Below are 23,538 nucleotides of genomic sequence, written 5' to 3' on the forward strand. Positions count from 1 at the left end.
CCTCGCCCCCTCTATACTCTTTCGCCCCCTCTGTCTTCCCTCCTTTCTCTTTCCTCTCTCTCTCTCTCCTCCTCACATGGCTCCTTATACAATTAGCACTGCTCCCCAGCTCCAAGCAGCTAGCCCTTTTCAGAGGCAGAGGCGATATGTGCAGACAGTAGGAATCAAAAGGAATTTCACACAGCGTACAAATGAGGGAGACCGTAGACAGCGTCGGTGTCTTAGACTAGGTAGAGAGGAGAGAGATCGTTAAGGATTCACAGAACCGGAACATGCCGTGATGTTGTACTTTGCTTCATGGTACAGTGAACAATCACTTCCATTGCATTAGAGGTGGCAAAACGTGGATTATGTAGCAGTGCTTGTGTTTATTTGCCTTTATTTTTTAAATGGTGGTTGTGTGTGTGTGTGTTAAGATTTAAAATGACTATTGGTCAATTGCACACAAGGTCCAACTGTAATTTTACTTCCACTTTTAATCCAACCCCTCCTAAACCCACACATACAGTACATACATATACAGGTTTTTTGGAGAGGTGCTGGGGGCTGCCACACTGGGCGCCCAGGGAGATGTTGTTGTGGGGGGTTAAGTGCCTTGCTCAACAGCACAACAGTAGGCAATGGCATCTAGGATATGATACTAGCAACCCTACAGTTGGCAGCTCACCTCCCGACAGATTTGTCCCATCTGACCCGGGATTCGAACTGGCAACCCTCTGGTTGCTGGCTCGCCTCTCAAACCGCTAGGGTGTGTGGGTTTATGAAGATAAGATGTGCAGTCATGTATCTTGTAGCAAAGAGAAGTCTCCAGGGAGATATCCTTGGGGGTCATCATTATTAAAGTCATGAGGCCATCATTGGTCCAGTTTTAAATTTGCCCTTAGTCTGGGCCAGAGTAAATAGAATTTCAACTCAGTCGATTCTAGCAGTGAATTGAAATTAATTAATGTATTTAATAGGGAGATTTTTCAAAGACGATTCTTTCAATTCATGGTTGGAATTTAAATTCCATCTCCCGCCAAGTTGACAGAGTTGAAAAACCGGTAGAATTGACTCTGACCCTGAGGTCCACACACATCAAAGGACTTCAATGGATCAAATGAACCCAAACATTGGTTTGAAATAATACGTGTTGCCAAAACAGAGTTGGGGAGTGAGGATCATAGGGTCAGAGGGAGGTGATGTTTATAGTTCCTCTCTTTGATGGTCTCATCCCTCCACAGGCACGTGTGTTGGCTACCATCGGGGTCACCAGGGGCCTGGGAGACCACGAGCTCAAAGTGCATGACTCCAACATCTACATCAAGCCCTTCCTGTCCTGCTGCCCCGAGGTAGAGTACTGTACTTATCTATTTCCTGTCTATCAATAACCTGGAGAGTCTCTAATAGTGCCATAAAAGTGCATCAGACCTCACTGACCTCAATGTCATCATGATCAAATGACAGGAAACTGTCTGTGTTCCAAATGGCACCCTGTTCTAGATTCAGCCGCGGGCCAATGTTTTTCTTGAGCGGATGGTCAGGGGGCCGAAACATAATTACAAATAATTTGTAGACTGCAAATTGACCACAAGAAGCCCAAACAGATATAATGTTTCACTAAAACATAATAATTTCAAACCTTGCTTACATTTGTTTACGATCACGTCGTGTGTGTGTCTATTATGAGTGGGAATATTTGGGAACAGATGTCTTAAATTAAAATCACTTTGAGCTGATTTCTTTGTGTTTTACAGTTATGTCCAACAATTAAAATTCCACACAAAAAAACACATTTTATATTATTTTTTGCTCAGAACTTGGGGGCCAAATAAAACCATGCGCGGGCCGCCAGTTGGTGAACCCTGCCCTATATAGTGCACTACTTTTGTCCATCATTCCATCCAAACATTATAATGTCTGCATTGAAGTTAGTGACATACCAACATTAACGTATGACTTATTGACATACATACAGTGGGGAGAACAAGTATTTGATACACTGCCGATTTTGCAGGTTTTCCTACTTACAAAGCATGTAGAGGTCTGTCATTTTTATCATAGGTACACTTCAACTGTGAAAGACGGAATCTAAAACAAAAATCCAGAAAATCACATTGTATGATTTTTAAGTAATTCATTTGCATTTTATTGCATGACATAAGTATTTGATCACCTACCAACCAGTAAGAATTCCGGCTCTCACAGACCTGTTAGTTTTTCTTTAAGAAGCCCTCCTGTTCTCCACTCATTACCTGTATTAACTGCACCTGTTTGAACTCGTTACCTGTATAAAAGACACCTGTCCACACACTCAATCAAACAGACTCCAACCTCTCCACAATGGCCAAGACCAGAGAGCTGTGTAAGGACATCAGGGATAAAATTGTAGACCTGCTTAAGGCTGGGATGGGCTACAGGACAATAGGCAAGCAGCTTGGTGAGAAGGCAACAACTGTTGGGGCAATTATTAGAAAATGGAAGAAGTTCAAGATGACGGTCAATCACCCTCGGTCTGGGTCTCCATGCAAGATTTCACCTCGTGAGGCATCAATGATCATGAGGAAGGTGAGGGATCAGCCCAGAACTACAAGGCAGGACCTGGTTAATGACCTGAAGAGAGCTGGGACCACAGTATCAAAGAAAACCATTAGTAACACACTACGCCGTCATGGATTAAAGTCCTGCAGCGCATGCAAGGTCCCCTGCTCAAGCCAGCGCATGTCCAGGCCCGTCTGAAGTTTGCCAATGACCATCTGGATGATCCAGAGGAGGAATGGGAGAAGGTCATGTGGTCTGATGAGACAAAAATATAGCTTTTTGGTCTAAACTCCACTCGCCGTATTTGGAGGAAGAAGAAGGATGAGTACAACCCCAAGAACACCATCCCAACCGTGAAGGATGGAGGTGGAAACATCATTCTTTGGGGATGCTTTTCTGCAAAGGGGACAGGACGACTGCACCGTATTGAGGGGAGGATGGATGGGGCCATGTATCGCGAGATCTTGGCCAACAACCTCCTTCCCTCAGTAAGAGCATTGAAGATGGGTCGTGGCTGGGTCTTCCAGCATGACATGACCCGAAACACACAGCCAGGGCAACTAAGAAGTGGCTTAATAATAAGCATCTCAAGGTCCTGGAGTGGCCTAGCCAGTCTCCAGACCTGAACCCAATAGAAAATCTTTGGAGGAAGCTGAAAGTCCGTATTGCCCAGCGACAGCCCCGAAACCTGAAGGATCTGGAGAAGGTCTGTATGGAGGAGTGGGCCAAAATCCCTGCTGCAGTGTGTGCAAACCTGGTCAAGACCTACAGGAAACGTATGATCTCTGTAATTGCAAACAAAGGTTTCTGTACCAAATATTAAGTTCTGCTTTTCTGATGTATCAAATACTTATGTCATGCAATAAAATGCAAATGAATTACTTAAAAATTATACAATGTGATTTTCTGGATTTTTGTTTTAGATTCCGTCTCTCACAGTTGAAGTGTACCTATGATAAAAATTACAGACCTCTACATGCTTTGTAAGTAGGAAAACCTGCAAAATCGGCAGTGTATCAAATACTTGTTCTCCCCACTGTACATGTCTTATTGACATACATACATACATTCACATTTAAACCCATCGTCTTAAAAGGAGTTTTCACCTTTTTTTTTTCTCACCAGTTTTCACCTTCCAACCAACCCTCCACTGAACAATTACCTCCTGACTCCTGATAGTCACGAAGCTCTCAACACTCTCTTGATCTTTAATTCATCGCCCTCTGAGTTCAGTCATGGTTCAGACTGTGTGCTACCCGTACTGTAGATGAGCTTTTTTGAAGAGTTCTTCTTTTGAACCTTTTTTTCCCTATCCTCTATCCTTGCTGTTTATCTGCCCTTGCTGTTGCTCTAAACTTTAAAGTGACTGTAAATACATGTGCAGACAGTATGTACAGTGCATTTGGAAAGTATTCAGTAATCTACACACAATACCCCATAATGACAAAGCGAAAACAGGTTTTTAGAGATTGACTTTTTCCAAATTTTGTTACGTTACAGCCTTATTCTAAAATGGATAAAATATTTGTTTTCCTCAACAATCTACACACAATACCCCATAATGACAAATACGGAAATACCTTAAATTACATAAGAATTCAGACCCTTTGCTATGAGACTCAAAATTGAGCACGTGCATCCTGTTTCTATTTCTACAACTTGATTGGAGTCCACCTGTGTAAATTCAATTGATTGGACATGATTTGGAAAGGCACACACCTGTCTATATAAGGTCCCACAGTTGACAGTGCATGTCAGAGCAAAAACCAAGCCATGAGGTCGAAGGAATTGTCCGTAGAGCTCCAAGACAGGATTGTGTCAAGCACAGATCTGGAGAAGGGTACCAAAAAATGTCTGCAGCATTGAAGGTCCCCAAGAAAACAGTGGCCTCCATTCTTAAATGGAAGAAGTTTGGAACCACCAATACTCTTCCTAGAGCTGGATGCCCGGCCAAACTGAGCAATCGGGGGAGAAGGGCCTTGGTCAGGGAGGTGACCTCTGACTGGGGTGAATGTTCACCTTCCAACAGGACAACGACCCTAAGCACACGGCCAAGACAACGCAGGAGTGGCTTCGAGACAAGTCTCTGAATGTCCTTGAGTGGCCCAGCAAGAGCCTGGACTTGAACCCGATCAAGCATCTCTGGGGAGACCTGAAAATAGCTGTGCAGCAACGCTCCCCATTCAACCTGACAGAGCTTGAGAGGATCTGCAGAGAAGAATGGGAGAAACTCCCCAAATACAGGTGTGCCAAGCTTGTAGCGTCATTCCCAAGAAGACTCAAGACTGTAATCGCTGCCAAAGGTGCTTCAACAAAGTACTGAGTAAATGGTCTGAATACTTATATAAATGTGATATTTCAGTTTATTTTTTATACATTTGCTAAAATTTCTAAAAACCTGTTTTTGCTTTGTCATTATGGTGTATTGCATGTAGATTGATGAGGGGGGAAAAAACGATTTAATCCATTTTAGAATAAGTCTGTAATGTAACAAAATGTGGAAAAAGTCAAGGGGCCTGAATACTTTCCGAATGCACTGTATGTGATGTGTATATAAGATGGAGTTCGTAAATTGCTATGGAATCTGGTCCTCAGTGGTTTTTGCAGTTTCAGACTCGGTGAACCCAAGTTCAAGGCATTTCCTGTTGATCACATGTTCAAACATTGGTGCTTGTAGGTCAAAAGGAAGATGCGGTTAGTGGGAGTGTCATCACTGTTTTACAGTAAGGCGTCTCAATGTCGGCGACTCCCTTGTATATTGTAAAATAGATTCTTTATTGTTACTCCCACTGGTTATTATTCCAGTCAGACAGAGGCATTAATTTTCTGCCAATAGCTTTTTGACTTGTGATCGTAAGGTCCACAACATGTCACTGATGACTGATGATACATTAGCGACACTGTCATCATGCAGTGTTTGTTCATTGACTGACTCGCACTCTCAGTTTGTGTGAGGTGAAGGACATTCCTCTTATGGAGTAACAACATAGCAATATGCCCCTGGTCATTGTCATCATAGTACTCCCTCTACCAGCACATGGAAACAACAATACATCAAAACCATGGCACTTTGTCCAGAGACCAAAGCCAGGGGCATTACTTGGTGCTCTCAGAGTGTGACATGCAGCAGGATGCCTTTTTATTATACCAGATAAATAAAAAAGAGTGTGCTGTGGCAGAGTTAATGGGCACAGTAGCACTGATCTATACATTTAGAAGACCTCTTTGTGGAACCTGCAGGCTCTAGCTGTCTGTTATCAAAAATAAAAAATCAAGGAAAGGAAGAACATATGGTCATTTCCATGTAAAAGGACCCATGAGCACCAATGTGTAGTCCATAGGAGCATGTCAAATTGGGTGTCAAATGAAAGCTAAGAGTCTATATTTGTGAGAAATTACGGCATACAGTGCATTTGGAAAGTATTCAGACCCCTTGACCTTTTCCACATTTTGTTACATTACAGCCTTATTCTAAAATGGATTAAATCGTTTTTTTCCCCTCATCAATCTACATGCAATACACCATAATGACAAAGCAAAACGTTTTTTTTGTAAATTTAAGCAAATGTATTAAAAATAAAAAAACGTTAATATCACATTTACATAAGTATTCAGACCCTTTACTTAGTACTTTGTTAAAGCACCTTTGGCAGCGATTACAGCCTCGAATCTTCTTGGGTATGATGCTACAAGCTTGGCACAAATCTATTTGGGGAGTTTCTCCCATTCCTCTATGCAGATCCTTTCAAGCTCTTTCAGGTTGGATGGGGAGCGTTGCTGCACAGCTATTTTCAGGTCTCTCCAGAGATGTTCGATCGGGTTCAAGTCCGGGCTCTTGCTGGGCCACTCAAGGACATTCAGAGACTTGTCCCAAAGCCACTCCTGCGTTGTCTTGGCTGTGTGCTTCGGGTCATTGTCCTGTTGGAAGTTGAACCTTCGCCCAAGTCTGAGGTCCTGAGCACTCTGAAGCAGGTTTTCATCAAGGATCTTGCTGTACTTTGCTCCGTTCATCTTTCCCTCGATCCTGACTAGTCTCCCAGTCACTGCCGCTGAAAAACATCCCGACAGCATGATGCTGCCACCACCATGCTTCACAATAGGGATGGTGCCAGGTTTCCTCAAGACGTGACGCTTGGCATTCAGGCCAAAGAGTTCTATCTTGGTTTCATAAGACCAGAGAATCTTGTTTCTCATGGTCTGAGAGTCTTTAGGTGCCTTTTCTAGAGCTCTGTCGGAGTGACCATCGGGTTCTTGGTCACCTCCCTGACCAAGGCTCTTCTCCCCCGATTGCTCAGTTTGGCCGGGTGGCCAGCTCTAGGAAGAGTCTTGGTGGTTCCAAACTTCTTCCATTTAAGAATGATGGAGGCCACTGTGTGCTTGGGGACCTTCAATGCTGCAGAAATGTTTTGGTACACTTCCCCAGATCTGTGCCTCGACAAAATCTTGTCTCGGAGCTCTACGGACAATTCCTTCGACCTCATGGCTTTGTTTCTGCTCTGACATGCACTGTCAACTCTGGGACCTTATATAGACAGGTGTGTGCCTTTCCAAATCATGTCCAATCAATTGAATTTACCACAGGTGGACTCCAATGAAGTTGTAGAAACATCTCAAGGATGATCAATGGAAACAGGATGCACGTGCTCAATTTCGAGTCTCATAGCAAAGGGTCTGAATTCTTATGTAATTTAAGGTATTTCTGTATTTGTCATTATGGGGTATTGTGTGTAGATTGCTGAGGAAAACAAATATTTTATCCATTTTAGAATAAGGCTGTAACGTAACAAAATGTGGAAAAAGTCAAGGGGTCTGAATACTTTCCGAAGGCTCTGTATATACATTTTTCAACCATTTTCCATCCTGAAGATTCTGAATAAGCAAAGGCTTTGATTTCTGGTCAAACAGATGGAAAAGGGGTTTTAGAAAAAGTCTTAAGGTATTAGAAATGCATCAAAACCCAAAAACTTTGAAGACTCCAGCCAATTTCCGAAAAATCGGAAACCGAATTTATGCAATTGAAATGGCTACAATGGGAAATCATAGTAGCCACAAACCACAGTTGGGTTCACAAGTTTGGACAGCACAGTGCAGTAGAGTATAGTACAGTAGAGCACACGAGTTGAGTACACTATATTGTACTGAGCTGTACTCTACGGTACCCTACTGAGCTCTACTGTGCTGAATTTTGATGTCCTAACTTGTGAAACATAGATGTCTATGAATGGTTCAGATTTGGTCTGGATCAACCAAATGTGGTCTTGTTTGGGGGCAGAGCTCATTAAAATAATAGTCAGTGTGTAGAATAGCATCCACTTCACTTACTTCAACAACCAAAATAGATTTTTTCAAAGTTATTGTGTAATTTCATAGCTGACATCCCATTTGTTCTGCAGACATCGTTGAATCTGAAGTTGAAGCAGATATTTAAGAGTTTTTGGAAAACGTGGACACAAAAAAACTGAGGGAGATTTTACTGAAATTCTGGTACCAAACTTTACATCTGCACAGTTCTTCCAGTAAATGTGTTTTTGTAAAATGTTCAGAGTAAATTGTTAAAAGTAGTCATTGTGCATAGAGTTGTATGGTTTGTTAAACTTTGAAATCAATGGTTTTTGTTTGGCTTACATTTTAAGTGAATAGTCTGAGTCTCAGCGCAATTCCGTTATCGTCATTAGCCTGTTCATTAAACCACACCAGCGACGCATAGTACTGTACACATCTGTAAACTCTACAGAGTCACTTTAATAATGTTTGCAGACTGTTTTACCCACTTTATAGGTATTCTAGTCATGGCTCATCCTATATAACTACTACTGTACACGCCTTTTCTATTCACATACTGTCCATACACACCATTCACATACATATATATTAACACTGATTGAACAAAACATTAAGAACACATTCCTAATATTGATACATAGCAAAGGGTCTAAATACTTATGTACAGTGGGGGAAAAAAGTATTTAGTCAGCCACCAATTGTGCAAGTTCTCCCACTTAAAAAGATGAGAGAGGCCTGTAATTTTCATCATAGGTACACGTCAACTATGACAGACAAATTGAGATTTTTTTTCTCCAGAAAATCACATTGTAGGATTTTTTAATGAATTTATTTGCAAATTATGGTGGAAAATAAGTATTTGGTCACCTACAAACAAGCAAGATTTCTGGCTCTCACAGACCTGTAACTTCTTCTTTAAGAGGCTCCTCTGTCCTCCACTCGTTACCTGTATTAATGGCACCTGTTTTAACTTGTTATCAGTATAAAGACACCTGTCCACAACCTCAAACAGTCACACTCCAAACTCCACTATGGCCAAGACCAAAGAGCTGTCAAAGGACACCAGAAACAAAATTGTAGACCTGCACCAGGCTGGGAAGACTGAATCTGCAATAGGTAAGCAGCTTGGTTTGAAGAAATCAACTGTGGGAGCAATTATTAGGAAATGGAAGACATACAAGACCACTGATAATCTCCCTCGATCTGGGGCTCCACGCAAGATCTCACCCCGTGGGGTCAAAATGATCACAAGAACGGTGAGCAAAAATCCCAGAACCACACGGGGGACCTAGTGAATGACCTGCAGAGAGCTGGGACCAAAGTAACAAAGCCTACCATCAGTAACACACTACGCCGCCAGGGAGTCAAATCCTGCAGTGCCAGACGTGTCCCCCTGCCTAAGCCAGTACATGTCCAGGCCCGTCTGAAGTTTGCTAGAGTGCATTTGGATGATCCAGAAGAGGATTGGGAGAATGACATATGGTCAGATGAAACCAAAATATAACTTTTTGATAAAAACTCAACTCGTCGTGTTTGGAGGACAAACAATGCTGAGTTGCATCCAAAGAACACCATACCTACTGTGAAGCATGGGGGTGGAAACATCATGCTTTGGGGCTGTTTTTCTGCAAAGGGACCAGGACGACTGATCCGTGTAAAGGAAAGAATGAATGGGGCCATGTATCGTGAGATTTTGAGTGAAAACCTCCTTCCATCAGCAAGGGCATTGAAGATGAAACGTGGCTGGGTCTTTCAGCATGACAATGATTCCAAACACACCGCCCGGGCAACGAAGGAGTGGCTTCGTAAGAAGCATTTCAAGGTCCTGGAGTGGCCTAGCCAGTCTCCAGATCTCAACCCCCATAGAAAATCTTTGGAGGGAGTTCAAAGTCCGTGTTGCCCAGCGACAGCCCCAAAACATCACTGCTCTAGAGGAGATCTGCATGGAGGAATGGGCCAAAATACCAGCAACAGTGTGTGAAAACCTTGTGAAGACTTACAGAAAACGTTTGACCTGTGTCATTGCCAACAAAGGGTATATAACAAAGTATTGAGAAACTTTTGTTATTGACCAAATACTTATTTTCCACCATAATTTGCAAATAAATTCATTAAAAATCCTACAATGTGATATTCTGGATTTATTTTTCTCATTTTGTTACAGGCCTCTCTCATCTTTTTAAGTGGGAGAACTTGCACAATTGGTGGCTGACTAAATACTTTTTTTCCCCACTGTAAATAAGGTATATGTTTTTTTATTTTTATACATTTGCAAAAATTTCTTAACCTGTTTTTGCTTTGTCATTATTGGGTATTTTGTGTAGATTGAGGGACATGTTTTATTTAATCAATTTTAGAATAAGGCTGTAATGTAACAAAGTGGAAAAAGTCAAGGGGTCTGAATACTTTACGAATGCACTGTATGTCATGGAAAGCGCAGGTGTTCCTAATGTTTTGTACACTCAGTGTACATAAACACATCATAAATACACAAGAACACATGCATATATCATAAATACACATACAACACACTCACATAAATACACATGAAAACATACACTACCAATCATAAAAGAAGGAAACACTTCTCTAAACATTTTTCCCCAACTACAATATAGCACATAAAAAGGACCTGATATGGATTAAAATTCATGTTTTGTACACAGTGTATATTCCATACTCTGGTCCGGAAGCTAATTTCCTGCAATTCTATCCATTTTGCATGGGGTTTTCTACTGCGTATTTAAATATTGTATTCTCTATATAGCTCATTCTAATATTTCTACTACTGTACATTGCATTTTAGTTACTGTTTATACACACCGCATATTTATTTATATACTGGATTCTTGACATAACCCACTCTATACCTACTGCTGTACATATTACTCTTAGTACATCATGTGTAAATTCATCTGGTGTATATAGATTGGTTTGGATTACCGTTACAGTGCTATTTGGTTGTTAATTTGATTTATTCTGATATATATATATTTTTTTTTATACATGTTTTATTATTGTGTACTGTTTGACATTTTACTGCATTGTTAGGAGCTAGTAACATAAGCATTTCACTGGACCCGCAACAACATCTGCTAAACTGTGTACGCAACCAATAAACTTTGATTTGATAGAGTGAAGGAGACCTGTTACAAATGGTTTACAGACAGGATGTGCCTCTGTGACCTTCTCTCTGTAATAACATCACCATCACCTCCCTCTATGCCCATCCACAGGTCAAAGTTTACCATCTGACGCAGTACGAACACGGGGCTGATGACGTCCTGGTGATGGGGACAGACGGGCTGTGGGATGTTCTCTCCAACCAGGAGGTTGCTGAAGCAGTCACCTGCTTCCTGGCCAACTGTGACCCTGACGACCAGCATAGGCATGTTCCACTCATACTACAGTAGCACAGCTGCTGCCCCTAGCCAGATAGACTGATAGATAATGTAGTCACAAGCCTGAACTTCCGCTCACCCCACTCTTATTTGGAGAGGATGAACGTTGTTATCTTGTCGTAATTACACACATTTCTAAACATTTGGATAAGTATGTAAGTTGATAAAGAGCTTGTGAGACTAGTAATGGAAAGGTTTGTTTCTTGAGGATACAATGGCATGGTGGTTGATTAAGTAATCAAAACAGGAAAAACATTCAAATCGTTTACGAAAGGTTCTACACCCCTTCAAGGCTTTCTTAGTTTGGGGTTTAGTAAGTTAGCTTTAGGTGGCCGGTGGAAGAGTTTAGAGACTTTCTAATTGGTAGGTTGTCATGTCATTATTCTCTTGCTATTTGTTCACACACTGGAGATGAATAGAACTAGCTGTCTGCTCTATGTCTAAGTATACTGTCCTTTGTCTCTTCCATTGTGCTCCAGGTACACGATGGCAGCTCAGGACCTAGTCATGAGGGCGCGGGGGGTCCTGAAGGACCGAGGCTGGAGGATAGCCAACGAGCGGCTGGGCTCTGGAGATGACATCTCTGTCTACATCATCCCTCTGATGTACGGCAACCGGCAGACCTAGCCCAGGCCCAGCTCGCCTCCACCCACTATGGGACTCAAGACATGGCCTGTGTCCGAAATGGCACCCTATTCCCTATATAGTGCACTGCACTACTTTTAGCCAAGGCCATAAAAAGTAGTGCACTATATAGGGTATAGGGTGCTATTTTAGGCACTCGTCCAAGCGGCAGACCTAGCTGAAGCCCAGCTAACCACCCACCATGGGACTCTAAACAGGCTGCTCCCCCTCTCCCATCCATCCTAACCCTCCTTTCCTTAAATCAATGCCCTGGTGCTCACACAGTGCTTAATCCTGGACTGTTTTCCTAAGGATGCAAAATGGCTCCTGGTTGTTGTACAGTACAGGGTAGAATGATTGTGCTTCTCTCTTGTGAAAGGAAATTCTCAGGATGTTCCAATATACAGTACCTTCAGTTTCTTCTTTTGTTTCTGTGCTGCAAATGAACAAGGGATAATTCTGGATTCAAAGGCCTATGAGGGCCATGTATTTCAAACTATTCAGTAGGCTATGGTTTCTGTTGCAATGGAAGGGTATTGCTTTCACAGAGGTGTTACTACTCTTTTGGATATCACATGGGACAATTTTAAATGAAGGGCAAAGAGACTGTCTTTCGAAGTGCAATGCTTTATGGTGTTGGTTTTTAGCCTATTTAGATCAGATATTGTTAATATATTACTGATTATGAACATGTAAATATGCTTAAACAGGAATGGATTTTAGATATAGATTTCAGGTGTATATACCCTGTTTGAGTTGTGTGTACAGTATACGTTATGGAACCTGTTTTGTTCCTATGATGTTCTGTGTGTCTTTTCTGACTAAGGTCAACCATCCATTACATACATAAGTCACTGACCTAGACTAGGAGTGTCAAACATACAATCTGGCCTGTGGGTGGTTTGAGTAAAAAAGAAATATATATATATATATTTATTTTCTTTTTGTTTAAATAGTTTTTTGGGGGGTGTAGAAATGATCATGGACCTACATTCATACAGTTTCTTGACTGTGTCCAGCTCGCTATTAATCACCAAAATGAAAGCTAGACAGTCAGGGAGCATCAAATTCCAAAAATGATGGATAGTTGTCTATTTTTTGCTAATTTTGACAGCTAGGAAATATAACCCATTGTCAGTGTGGGGCAAAATGAATGACTCCCCTGACCTAGACTGTACAATTCTACCACAGACATACTATAGCTTTCAGAACCATAGTTTGGGTGTTCCTTTCCAAGTGTAAAATGAATTAAGTCAGACTGGTTTTATTGCCAGTGACAATGTTAATCTCATTGTTTACTTTTTCTCCATATTGATGGGTTTGTATTTTCTTTGTCATTGCTGTTCTCCTGAATGTGAATTTACTTAAGAGGATATGAAGGAACATATCTTCACATTCGATTAGGGTTGCAAACGGAGGGTATATTACTGGAAACTTTCTAAGTTTACCGGTAGACTATCAGAATTTTGGTATCTTTCAATGATTTTATGTAATCCATCACAAGACATTTAGTGGCCATTTTGGGTGTATTCGATTATCACAGGGTCTGCAATAATCTCTTGCACTCTGTGTGGCTTTATCACATGTAAAATACATTAAATAATTGAATAAGATGATTACAAAAATATAGAATGACAAAGCTGTTAAACATTATCCTAAATATAAACCATAATTTTGAGAATAGCATTTGTTTAATATGAGGGTTTTAGCATGAAATATATATAATATTTTTTTTTTACAAACTTTATTTTATTTTACTATGTCTATGTATTTCTTGTCAATGTTTTGGCTTCAAACTGGTGGCAGTTGTGAAAAATGTTGGAAGAGTTGCAGAGTTAAGGGATAATCAACGAGGGGCTATGCGTTCTATGGAAAATAATGAACGACGTGGAAGATGTGTTCCATGACGCGCTAGCGGAGTGAAACTGACCTTCCACTGAGTTGATTATCCCTTTTATTTCCATGGCTATAAATTATCACACTAGAAATGTGTATTATTCAACCTCCACAAGTAGCTAGCAAGTTTACTAGATACCTACATTAGTTGCCGTGGTAACCAAACAGACTTGCTAGTTTAGCTAACCAAACCATCAGTCCTAGCTTGCTATTATGAAAAATCTAATTCAACAATGGCAATGTTTTCAATTCGACTTTTGCTTTCAAAAGCAGCTCAAACAAAACATTTAAGAGTGAACTATAGCCATTTAATTATACGGTGCTGATATACCGTGCGTTATAGGGAAATAATGCACGCTCTTGAATGCCAATCAGAAACAAGTATTCAACAAAGCCATGGTATAATTTAAGCAATAAGGCCAGAGGGGGTGTGGTATATGGCCAATATACCACGGCTAAGGTCTGTGCCTGGATACAGCCCTTAGCCATAGTATATTGGCCATATACTGTACCACAAAGCCCTGAGGTGCCTTATTGCTATTATAAATTGGTTACCATAGTAATTAGAAGAGTACAAATTTATATTTTATCATACCCGTGGTATACGGTCTGATATACCACAGCTTTCAGCCAATCAGCATTCAGGGCTCAAACCACCCAGTTTGTAAATGAAAATAATTCCATTGTTGATTAAATAATTATTTTCATTAATTAGGCTATTTTCTCTTGAACCATATGATCTATCTACTAGAAACCCATGGACAATATGGACACAGATATAATAAATTAATACTATATATGATGATTTATTTATTTATTTTTACAGTTGTACTAGTATCAATTACCAAAGTTATGATAGATTGTCATAGATTTTCTGTTAATTATCAAAATTACTGAAGATTGTGGTAACTTTGGTAAATTACTGGTAGCTTTGCAACCCTACATTTGATACATAATTGTGAAACATCTACCTCGTGCTTTTGGTTTGTTTTAAACAAGAGATCCAATCCCTTGTCCCTGTTTTACCTTTGCATTTTTTTCTATATGCAAATACATGTTTGCATCATCCTGTTTGTGTGCTTGTTGACTTTTGAAAAATGAAACGGCATAGGTACTGTACATGTGCCATTCTTTACTTAATGAATGTCATGTCACTAGTTTTCATACTAGTATAGCTTAGTCTAGCTCTGTTCAACATTGTATTGATGGGTGCCACAAAAAATCTGAACTCATCATGAGGGGCTGCAGTTGCGCTCGCTTACACACAGAGAGCAACAACAACAAAAAAACATTTTAGAGTTAATTTTGTGAGATTCTACACATTTTGCAATGGGGTGTAAAGAAAATGTTGCAGTTTTGAAGCAAGTTTTCTGCAATTCTACACATTTTGGCATAGGGTGGAGCTAAATGTTTGCCGTTTTTAATATGATAACTGAGTGAGACTGACTACCAAAGTAAATGGGGGCCCATGGATGGTAATTCGACCATAATAACAAGTTTAGATAGTTTAGCAGCCAGCTAACTTAGCAATCAAAAATGATTTAGCTGTCATGGGCTAATTGACTGACTCTGTGACTGACATAACAAGAGAAACTGTTGATGCCAACCACATTTCTAAATTGCACCATGTGTATTCTACTATTTTAACTCGCAACAAAAAGTTGAGACCCCGACTGAATTTCCCAAAAACCCACCTAAAAAACATGTTTTTGGGGGGCAAATTGATCCAAAGGCCTTCAAAAGGAGGGCCCGCTCGGGCTGCCAGTTGCCCATCCCTGTTTTAAGGGAAACTCCCCTAACTGTCATATATTGCGACATGAATATGACATAAGTATAAATGGTTTACTGAATGTTCTGAGGGCAGAATCCTTACTTGAGACATGGTTGTGTAATTGTAGCCAAAGTTCAAGTTACAAGTGTGTATCTCAAATTAACATTCAACCCTTAAAGGCTAGAGTTACATCAGATACATTGATTAGCAAGTGTTTGGGAGAAACGCATAAGATGCATTGGAATGCTGGTATGAAACCGTTGCTCTCTGTTCTTTGTCATTTTGAAATTATATTTACTTGAAGTTTACTGTTCATACGTCACACAACTCAGGGAGCTATGTGACCGATTCTCATGCCGGATGTTGTACAGAATGTTTTCTCTGTACAGAGTGTATTTTATCCTGTATCCTTGTGTTATTATGCAGTCTGGTATTTACACTTTGCTGAACAATACTCTGCAAACTAACCATTTATGGCATTGACCTGAATCAATTGCTGTTCAGATACAGTATGAAGGATGTACAGTGTCTTGGGTTCCCACCCTTTTCCCTTTTATGGATCAGAGGATGGAACTAGCATTTATTTAAATGGTTGATGCACTTTCTTCAGTCAATGTAGTATGGCTATTCTTCATTCAATACAGTGGGCTGACAATGTTATCTCCTGGATGACCAGTCAGGAGCGACATTAATAGGCATTCTGCCTCTTCACCTCACGTACGACCTCTACCGATGTCACTGATGCTCTAAAGAGAAACTCATAGTCACTAATGATGTCAGAACTTGGGACTTGCAAGATGTATCTGTGGTGTTTAAGTGGATTCATGTCTGAGTTGTTTAAAAAAACGTTTTTAGGGAGGTGTTGACGTCTACAACCACACGGTTTCTAATCCAGTCAAATCAGTCTCTAGTCATGCCTATTCCATGTTAACTCGTGTCTCTGTTCCTTTTACTGTTCTTAGCATTTTTCTTTTCAAGCTGTTTCAAAGTGTTTCTGTTTTGATTACACACATTTTACTCATCAACTGCTCAATGACTGACCAGCTCAAAACAATACAGAAAGAGACTCAAGCAGAAGCAGAATGTAAAAAAGAATTGTAAAAAGACAAGTCTGAAACAAGTCTCTCCTTTGTAATACTGTATGTGTTGTACATTTTTTGTTACTCCAAGAAAAACTAAATGAAGTAAACAGGCATTTGTAATGTTTTGAAAACATAAGTGCAATGTAAAAAATTAAGGATGGCTTTTCCAATTGATTAAAAATGCTGTGTGAGCTATCATTCTGAAGCCTCTTTTCTAGTAAATGTTAGAAGTAAAAATAAATGTACAAAGGGTACACTCATCAACAGAACGTACCATTGTGTCTATCTACAACAACAGATTTAGATAGATCTACATTATGTAAATCAGATGGATACAGTACATGCTACACAGGACTCATATAGGAAGCCTTCGTGTCTAGGGAGTGTTTAGGGCTCAATTACCAGATGGCACTAGGCGTTTTGCTATAGACAGATGGAAGGTGCAATAAGAGCTGGTGATTGATTCCTGGGGAGAGCAGCGCTCTGGTGAGCCCTGTGTGGCAAGCAGGGAAGCTTTGCCCCCCCTGGGGGAGCAGACAGCTGGGGCGCTGGGGCCCTGTCTGGAGGGAGAGAGGAGGTCGACTGGCTGGCTGTTCTGATACCAGGGCTCTCAATTTGTCTTTCTGTGATTCTTCACATCCAGACTCCTTGCCGGCAAGTGCCTACCCTGTGAAAATGTATGGAAAAAAACAATCTATCAATAATCATCTTGTCATCTTCATGTTTTTTTCTGCACGATAAAATTGATTTTTTTGCGGTGATCTGGTAGCCATGTGTCTTTCTCCCACCCCTTCAAACTCAATGCAAGGCATTGACATGATTTGCGCTAGCATGTTTTTTTTAACCAATACTGCCAGGTAACGGACGGCGAAAGGCAGGCAGAGAGCATCATTGCCTTTCATGTGTCAATATGTCCCATTCATTTTCATTGCACTCAAATAATGTGTATTGGCGTGAAAAAAGTATTGGGATAGGCAGAGCTCGCTCCTGCCTATGGGCTTCACACGTCATCTGCCACCTTTAGGCTGTTACGTTCGTTTTACTGCTAGCTAAACTAAGCTGATCAGGATGGCTAACATATTGCATCTGAAACAGTTTAGGATTTTCTAGGGGGTGATAAGGGATGGAAGACCAACACATGATTTTAGGGACTTAGATCAAAGGAAGGGACAGAAAGTAACACAATCATTTAAATCTGGGTGGTATCAACGGAAAGACTGGCTCTGTGGCTGCGCTGCTAGCAGCCGACTCTACTGCTTCCCCTGCCTGCTGCTCTCCACCAGCGACAGCGTGTGGACAAGAGCCAGTTACTGCGAATTGACCAACTTGCCTATAGCATTCAACAAGCATGAGAAATCTGTCTCACATCCAAAGCCAGATAGCCCCATAAGACATTTGGCAGCTCACAGATAGATCTGGCATTGACTGAACAACGGAGATTGAACATCAGCATGCACAATGCAAAGGTAAAAGAAAACAGTGAGATTTGAATTGCTACATGCTACCTAGGTAAACTGGAGTTGGCATTTCGTAGCATCGATGAGTGCCAGCTCATCAAACAGGCTGTTAGAAATTGCGTAATTCAAATCTGGTATTGGAATAAGAGAAAACATAATCAAGAGATATTCAATCCAAGCTAAATTTATTATATGCAAAATGTATGTATGATAAGTATGTTGGTTCGTATACGGGCTCACTGAAATACCACGCAGGGCAGACAGAGAACTAAACCATTGTTTACAGGTTCTTTCTCAAATACTCTGACAGAGAGTTCCCACCTCTTTTGTTGGCCAATCAGAGTAAAGGACTGAGTGTGGTTTAGACTTTACTCAGCCAATCCGTTGGCGCACGGGTTAGTCCCAACCCCTTGGCGCTCCACCCCTTGGCGCTCCACCGTTCCCAGGCATAAGTTGCTATCATAATAACCTGTAGAGTCAGCACCCAAAAGACACCCTTCCAATCTGTACTCTATGTACCTACGTTCAAGGACGGTTTCACAGACAACAAAGAGAGAGTGTTCGTATCTGTAAGAAATACAAGTCTTATCTGTCCTACCCCCTAACGTTCCTTACATGAATCACAGCCTGTTATGTGAAACAATTTATATCAGTATAGTACAAACCTATGCTTATCATTAATGCATTCCTTCTAAGTTATTCATCACATACAGATCCAATTATGAGAAAAATAGAACCCAACAAGGCCCAGGAGCAACTTTTAAATGCCTTTGCAGATTTTTTTTTTATACAGCTAACCATTTAGAGAACGCCACCGTGTTTGCTTTTTGCTAATGGCCTATGATGGAATTTTCAATGAAACTAACGCTCTCTTCAGTGTTCTGCAGAACAAAATGATGGATATGGGTTTTTGCCATACCCGTATTAGCGACACAATGAAAGCACTGGAACGGCAGCAACAATACTTTGATCGTTTTTTGAGCGATTTGAGCAGAAATGCAATGAACTGGGCCTGGCAGAAAGCGAAACTGGTAGTAAACAGACGATTAGAGTAGAAAGGGGGTGAATCTACTACAACATACTGGACAATTTCAATGTTCAGATGAGAGCCATGTTTGACCACTTTGGTGAACTTAATTAAGGTCGAGTGGTGAATGAGGTGAGCCCCTCCTCCATAAAGGGAGCCACTCGCCCTCCAATTCGTCATTCTTGTCTCTCTTCTCTGCAGAAGTGACCGGGTTCACTAAGCTCTCCTCAGCTTGACTAGATTCCTGGCTTCCTACTGAACTGTTCTCAGGCGAACCATAATGCTGCTGAATGTAGGACTTCAGCTCCTGTTGATAGTTGAGTACAGACCGAAAGGTTTTTGCTTCAAGTATAATTAATTTTCTACTCGTCAGTCTCTGTTTAGCTAGCTCGACATGGCTTCGGCTGACTAGATTAGCACACGCTGTTAGGTTTCAACTAATCTGGCTAACTAGCTGCAAAGCTAGCTAACCACATAAACAAAGGGCTAGCTCCCGCCGCAAGGCTTAAGCTAACCTGCCTAGCTAGCTGCAAAGCAAGCTAACGACACCAGCATTACTACCTTCAACACGGTACTATTGCTAGCTCTCTTCTCTCCTTTAGTTCAAACCTGCATTCATAGCCACGGGAAGTAAAGGTGCTGAGGGTGCTGTGAGTGGACAAAAACAATCGTCAGCAGCTCAGGGAAAAATTAAGTTAAGCAGTGGTCCGCCCTCCTAACCCCCTAAAAGGAGGCGTACCTAGGGCACAACCCTATTCGGCAGAGGAGGATAGTGTGCAAAGCCTCCGGCTTCCTTGCTCTATCCTCTCTCTGGTTTAATGTAAGCTGTCTCTCCCCATCTCTGCCTCGCTCATATGGGAAGATGGGGGATGTGCACTCTTACCCCCAAGTGCCACCCCCCCTTAAGCTATCTCCTCGGCACCTTGTCAGGTTTTAAGCCAGGACGACAGTCTAGCATGTAGACTCTCCCTCCGGTTTCTTCTCTTACAGAGCTGGATGACAGATTGATCTTTGCCATTATACCATGGCTCCCCCATTTCCCTTGCCTTACAGCATTTTCACCTATGTCTATTGTTTGAACAATACAGTTTAAACAGGATCACGTGGGCACCTCCTCGGTACTAATACCAAGTGGTGCCATCACTCTAGGTGGGCGATAAACAGGGGAACAGGTTTCTGGGGTTCACTTCAAAGATCACCGTAACCCACTGTGCTTCTCTGGATCTTTGTGGGGAAATCTTATGGTAACTTAGCTCTATTGATAGAAAAGTATTCATATCGAGCTATAGGACAGTCAGTACACCATTCCATTACGGACCAGAGAGTACAAGCGCCCATATTCCTTGGACGCATTACAAGACAATTCCAGCAATGGGACACACTCTTTGCCCCCCCCCCTGCGACTTTATCATGCCCTGGGGTGCACATGACACATGCACGCTGGCAATTCAAACCAGTTCCTGAGAGCACGCTCTCCATATCTATCCAAACTGTTAGAAGGGACAACCCTATGAGGGTTTTGGAGACCCCGTCCCTATATGGTGTTTTCACACAACTCGGGGTGGAAGCACCGGCACCACCTCTCAAGGATAATGCCCTAAGCTTTTTCTCTCGCCTAGGCCTGACACCCTCCACTAACTGAGCGGTGTAACAGGCTTATCCCTCATCTTTGAGCCCTTCAATGACCAAGGATACCCTGGTAGGCAGAAATCACTCTCCTGCTTTTAACCAGTTCTTTTAACCACCGTTACGCAGGGATCTGCCAGTGCCCCTCCCACATGCCCACTGTTTGGTAAAACAGGCAATGCATTTTGGAGAAGTGGTGTGACTTACATACATTATCTCTTGGAAACAGAGGGAAGATCTCCAAAGGTCCAATTAACTGCTATCTCGCCTGTCATACAGACCTTGATTGTTACATAGTAGGGTAACACTGTTGTGTCGTTTTTTAGGGTGTGCTTACGCAAAACCAGTCTCCAAGCCTTTAGCCCGTCACATGGGACCGTTTATTGTCCTTGAGGCTTTCCCATGGCAGCCGTTTGAGCCGCTGGAAAGCGGGGAGTTGTAATATTTATCTTCTAACCAGCTTTGCCGTCTACCCTATGCCTGCAAAGTGAGTGAGTGGGCTGTACGCACTGTCAGCCCACTGTTCGTGCCTTCAGTTTGCCCCAGGGTCCTCCTGGATACCTTGGTACCCAAACACCACCTTTATGCCTAGGGTCAGCGGCAACTGTCTTGTCGCAGCCTGGAGCTTGTGGTTACACCCACCGCTCTTACCATTTACAGAAGTAGAGTGTCTCCACCGTTTGTGTCCAGCATGCGCCTGGTGCATTTTCTTGGACAAAAGCAAGAGTATTGCGCTAGAGCAGCAACGACTCCTGCGTTTTTTGTAACGGGAGGCCCCCTACCTCATTAACGGCTATCTTTGGGTAGTGGAGGCTATTGTATTGGAAAATATAATAGCAAGGGTTACAGCCCGGAAGGCTACCTCTTGGGCACTGTTTCTAAGGCATCTCGTTATGGGAGATTAGCATTTTGGAATGTGTGGCCACCCCTCATACTTTTATGAGGTCTTTACCGACTGGATGTCACTGCACCTTCTTTGGAGCGATGCTGTTGGTACTACCCTGGCTTCAGAGAGCATGACTGCTTTACAGGAGTTGGCCATATCCCATAATTAGACATCAAAACGAGTATTTGAAATAGAACTCAAGGTTACTTACGTAACCCCTGGTTCTATGAGAATATGAGTGAGATGTCTCACCACTTTTCCCTGCTCGCAAGAGCACAAGGAAGAGAGGCGTGCTTGACAATGACCAGTTGGTGGGTGAGTGCCTCCCTTTATGGAGGAGATGGACTTGCCTCATTCGCCACTCGACCTGTCTGTCTCCAACAGACTCTGTGTGATTGAATACTTCGAACTTATAGACAAGCCCAAGCAAATCCCATAATGCAACATCTCACTCATATTCTCATCGAACCGGGGTTACGCAAGTAACCTTGAGTTATGGAGCACCAGTGACCATTATACTGTATTGTTATTATCAGACCACATTATCCTATCATTGAGTAGTGATTAAAACACGTGCACACAAAACCATGCACCCACGTACATATGCACACACACACACAGACACACACAATCTATATTGGATATCAAAGTGCTGTAGTGGGAGTCTGACACTCCCAGGTACTCTGCAGGAGTCTGAGAGCCATCTGGCCCATACCACCCTTATCCCACCCATACCCATACAGTCAGACCAACATTTATCTGGCAATCCACTCCTACTCTCCCCATGCGTGTGTGGTCCAGATTGTTTGACAGCGATGACACAGTCAGTCACTCCTGTGTGTGGGTGGGTTGTTTTTCCAAGGTCCACACATAGCTCCACAGCAGAGAACAGAACCAAGGGAGTAGCTAGCAGACTGGGCAAGGCAAGGGTCGATTCTCATCATCCCTGCCTGCCGCTGTGAATGCGATGAGGGTACAGGTACGCCCAGGCAGGCAGTAGGCACCTCACAATCAATAACTGGATCAATGACTGTATAGGGAAACTGCATAGATATTTTGAGCCCCCAAGCTAGAGAAACATGGGAGCAGAGTGAGGGGGGGAAGAAAACAGTCACATGTGAGGCATGTGCGCTATGGGCCCGATTCAGACTTAGTAAATGTATGTCTTTCATTCGCACTTCTCAGCAGTTGGTATTTAGACTTACCTTATGCAGGTGCGTAACAGGCGTGGTTCCCTTGTGTGCGCTGAATACAATAGGGGTTGAACAGTAGTCCTATAAGTCTGCACACCAACTACTGAGAAGTGTGTAGGAAAGGTTTGTGTAGTAAAGGTGTACATTTCCTAGATTTGAATCGGGCCTGTGTTGAACCTATAAAGGTTGACATTTTGGGGCTACAGGGCCAGAAAAAGAGAAAAGCTCTAAAAGGTGAAACATTTGTGGATGGCACGTCTTTGTTAGCGTCTTGTAGTGCCAACTGTCCCATCTTTCCTTTTGTCTGTGCTTTCAGGACACCTTTCCTTTTGACTATAATGTTACAGTGTTGTAAGCAATACAAAGGCATGTTGGGAATGTAGAGAATGTTTAGTTTACACACCAAGAGGCAGATCCTCCAGTCTGGTCCATCAGAGGAAGCTGTAGCAGGGGAGGCCGCGGCAGCCGGTTCTGTTCTAGGGTGCAGATGTGATGATAATCATAGGAGGGAGCAGGCTGATTTTCCACAGGGAATGGGCTCTAATTTATTGCCTTGGGGCCTGAATGGCCTGAAGCTGATTTATCTGCAGCCTGACTCAAATGTGAACGTCCACACAAGATGGATGACTGGGGCTGGATAGGCCGAGCTGGAGAGGCTGTCCTGCATAACTCCTACAGTACCCTATAGCTACCCACACTGCCTTGTTCTGACTGCTCTTTACTCCACTCACTTTACACTGTGTGCACAATTATTAGGCAAGTTGTATGTTTG

At 42.1% G+C, this 23,538-nt stretch overlaps 1 protein-coding gene across 1 annotated transcript in view; it reads left to right on the forward strand.

Moving 5' to 3' along the window:
* LOC121531718 (protein phosphatase 1H-like) overlaps positions 1-12,794 on the forward strand; it is a 44,844-nt gene extending 32,050 nt beyond the window's left edge. The window contains exons 8-10 of the mRNA XM_041837118.1: positions 1,224-1,331; positions 11,040-11,191; positions 11,684-12,794. Coding sequence (XP_041693052.1) covers positions 1,224-1,331; positions 11,040-11,191; positions 11,684-11,831 — 408 coding nt within the window. The 3' untranslated portion in view covers positions 11,832-12,794. The remainder of the gene's footprint in view (positions 1-1,223; positions 1,332-11,039; positions 11,192-11,683) is intronic.
* Positions 12,795-23,538: the final 10,744 nt, after the last annotated feature.

This window comes from Coregonus clupeaformis, chromosome 19 (genome assembly GCF_020615455.1).
Source record: "Coregonus clupeaformis isolate EN_2021a chromosome 19, ASM2061545v1, whole genome shotgun sequence".
NCBI classification, from domain to species: Eukaryota; Metazoa; Chordata; class Actinopteri; order Salmoniformes; family Salmonidae; genus Coregonus; species Coregonus clupeaformis.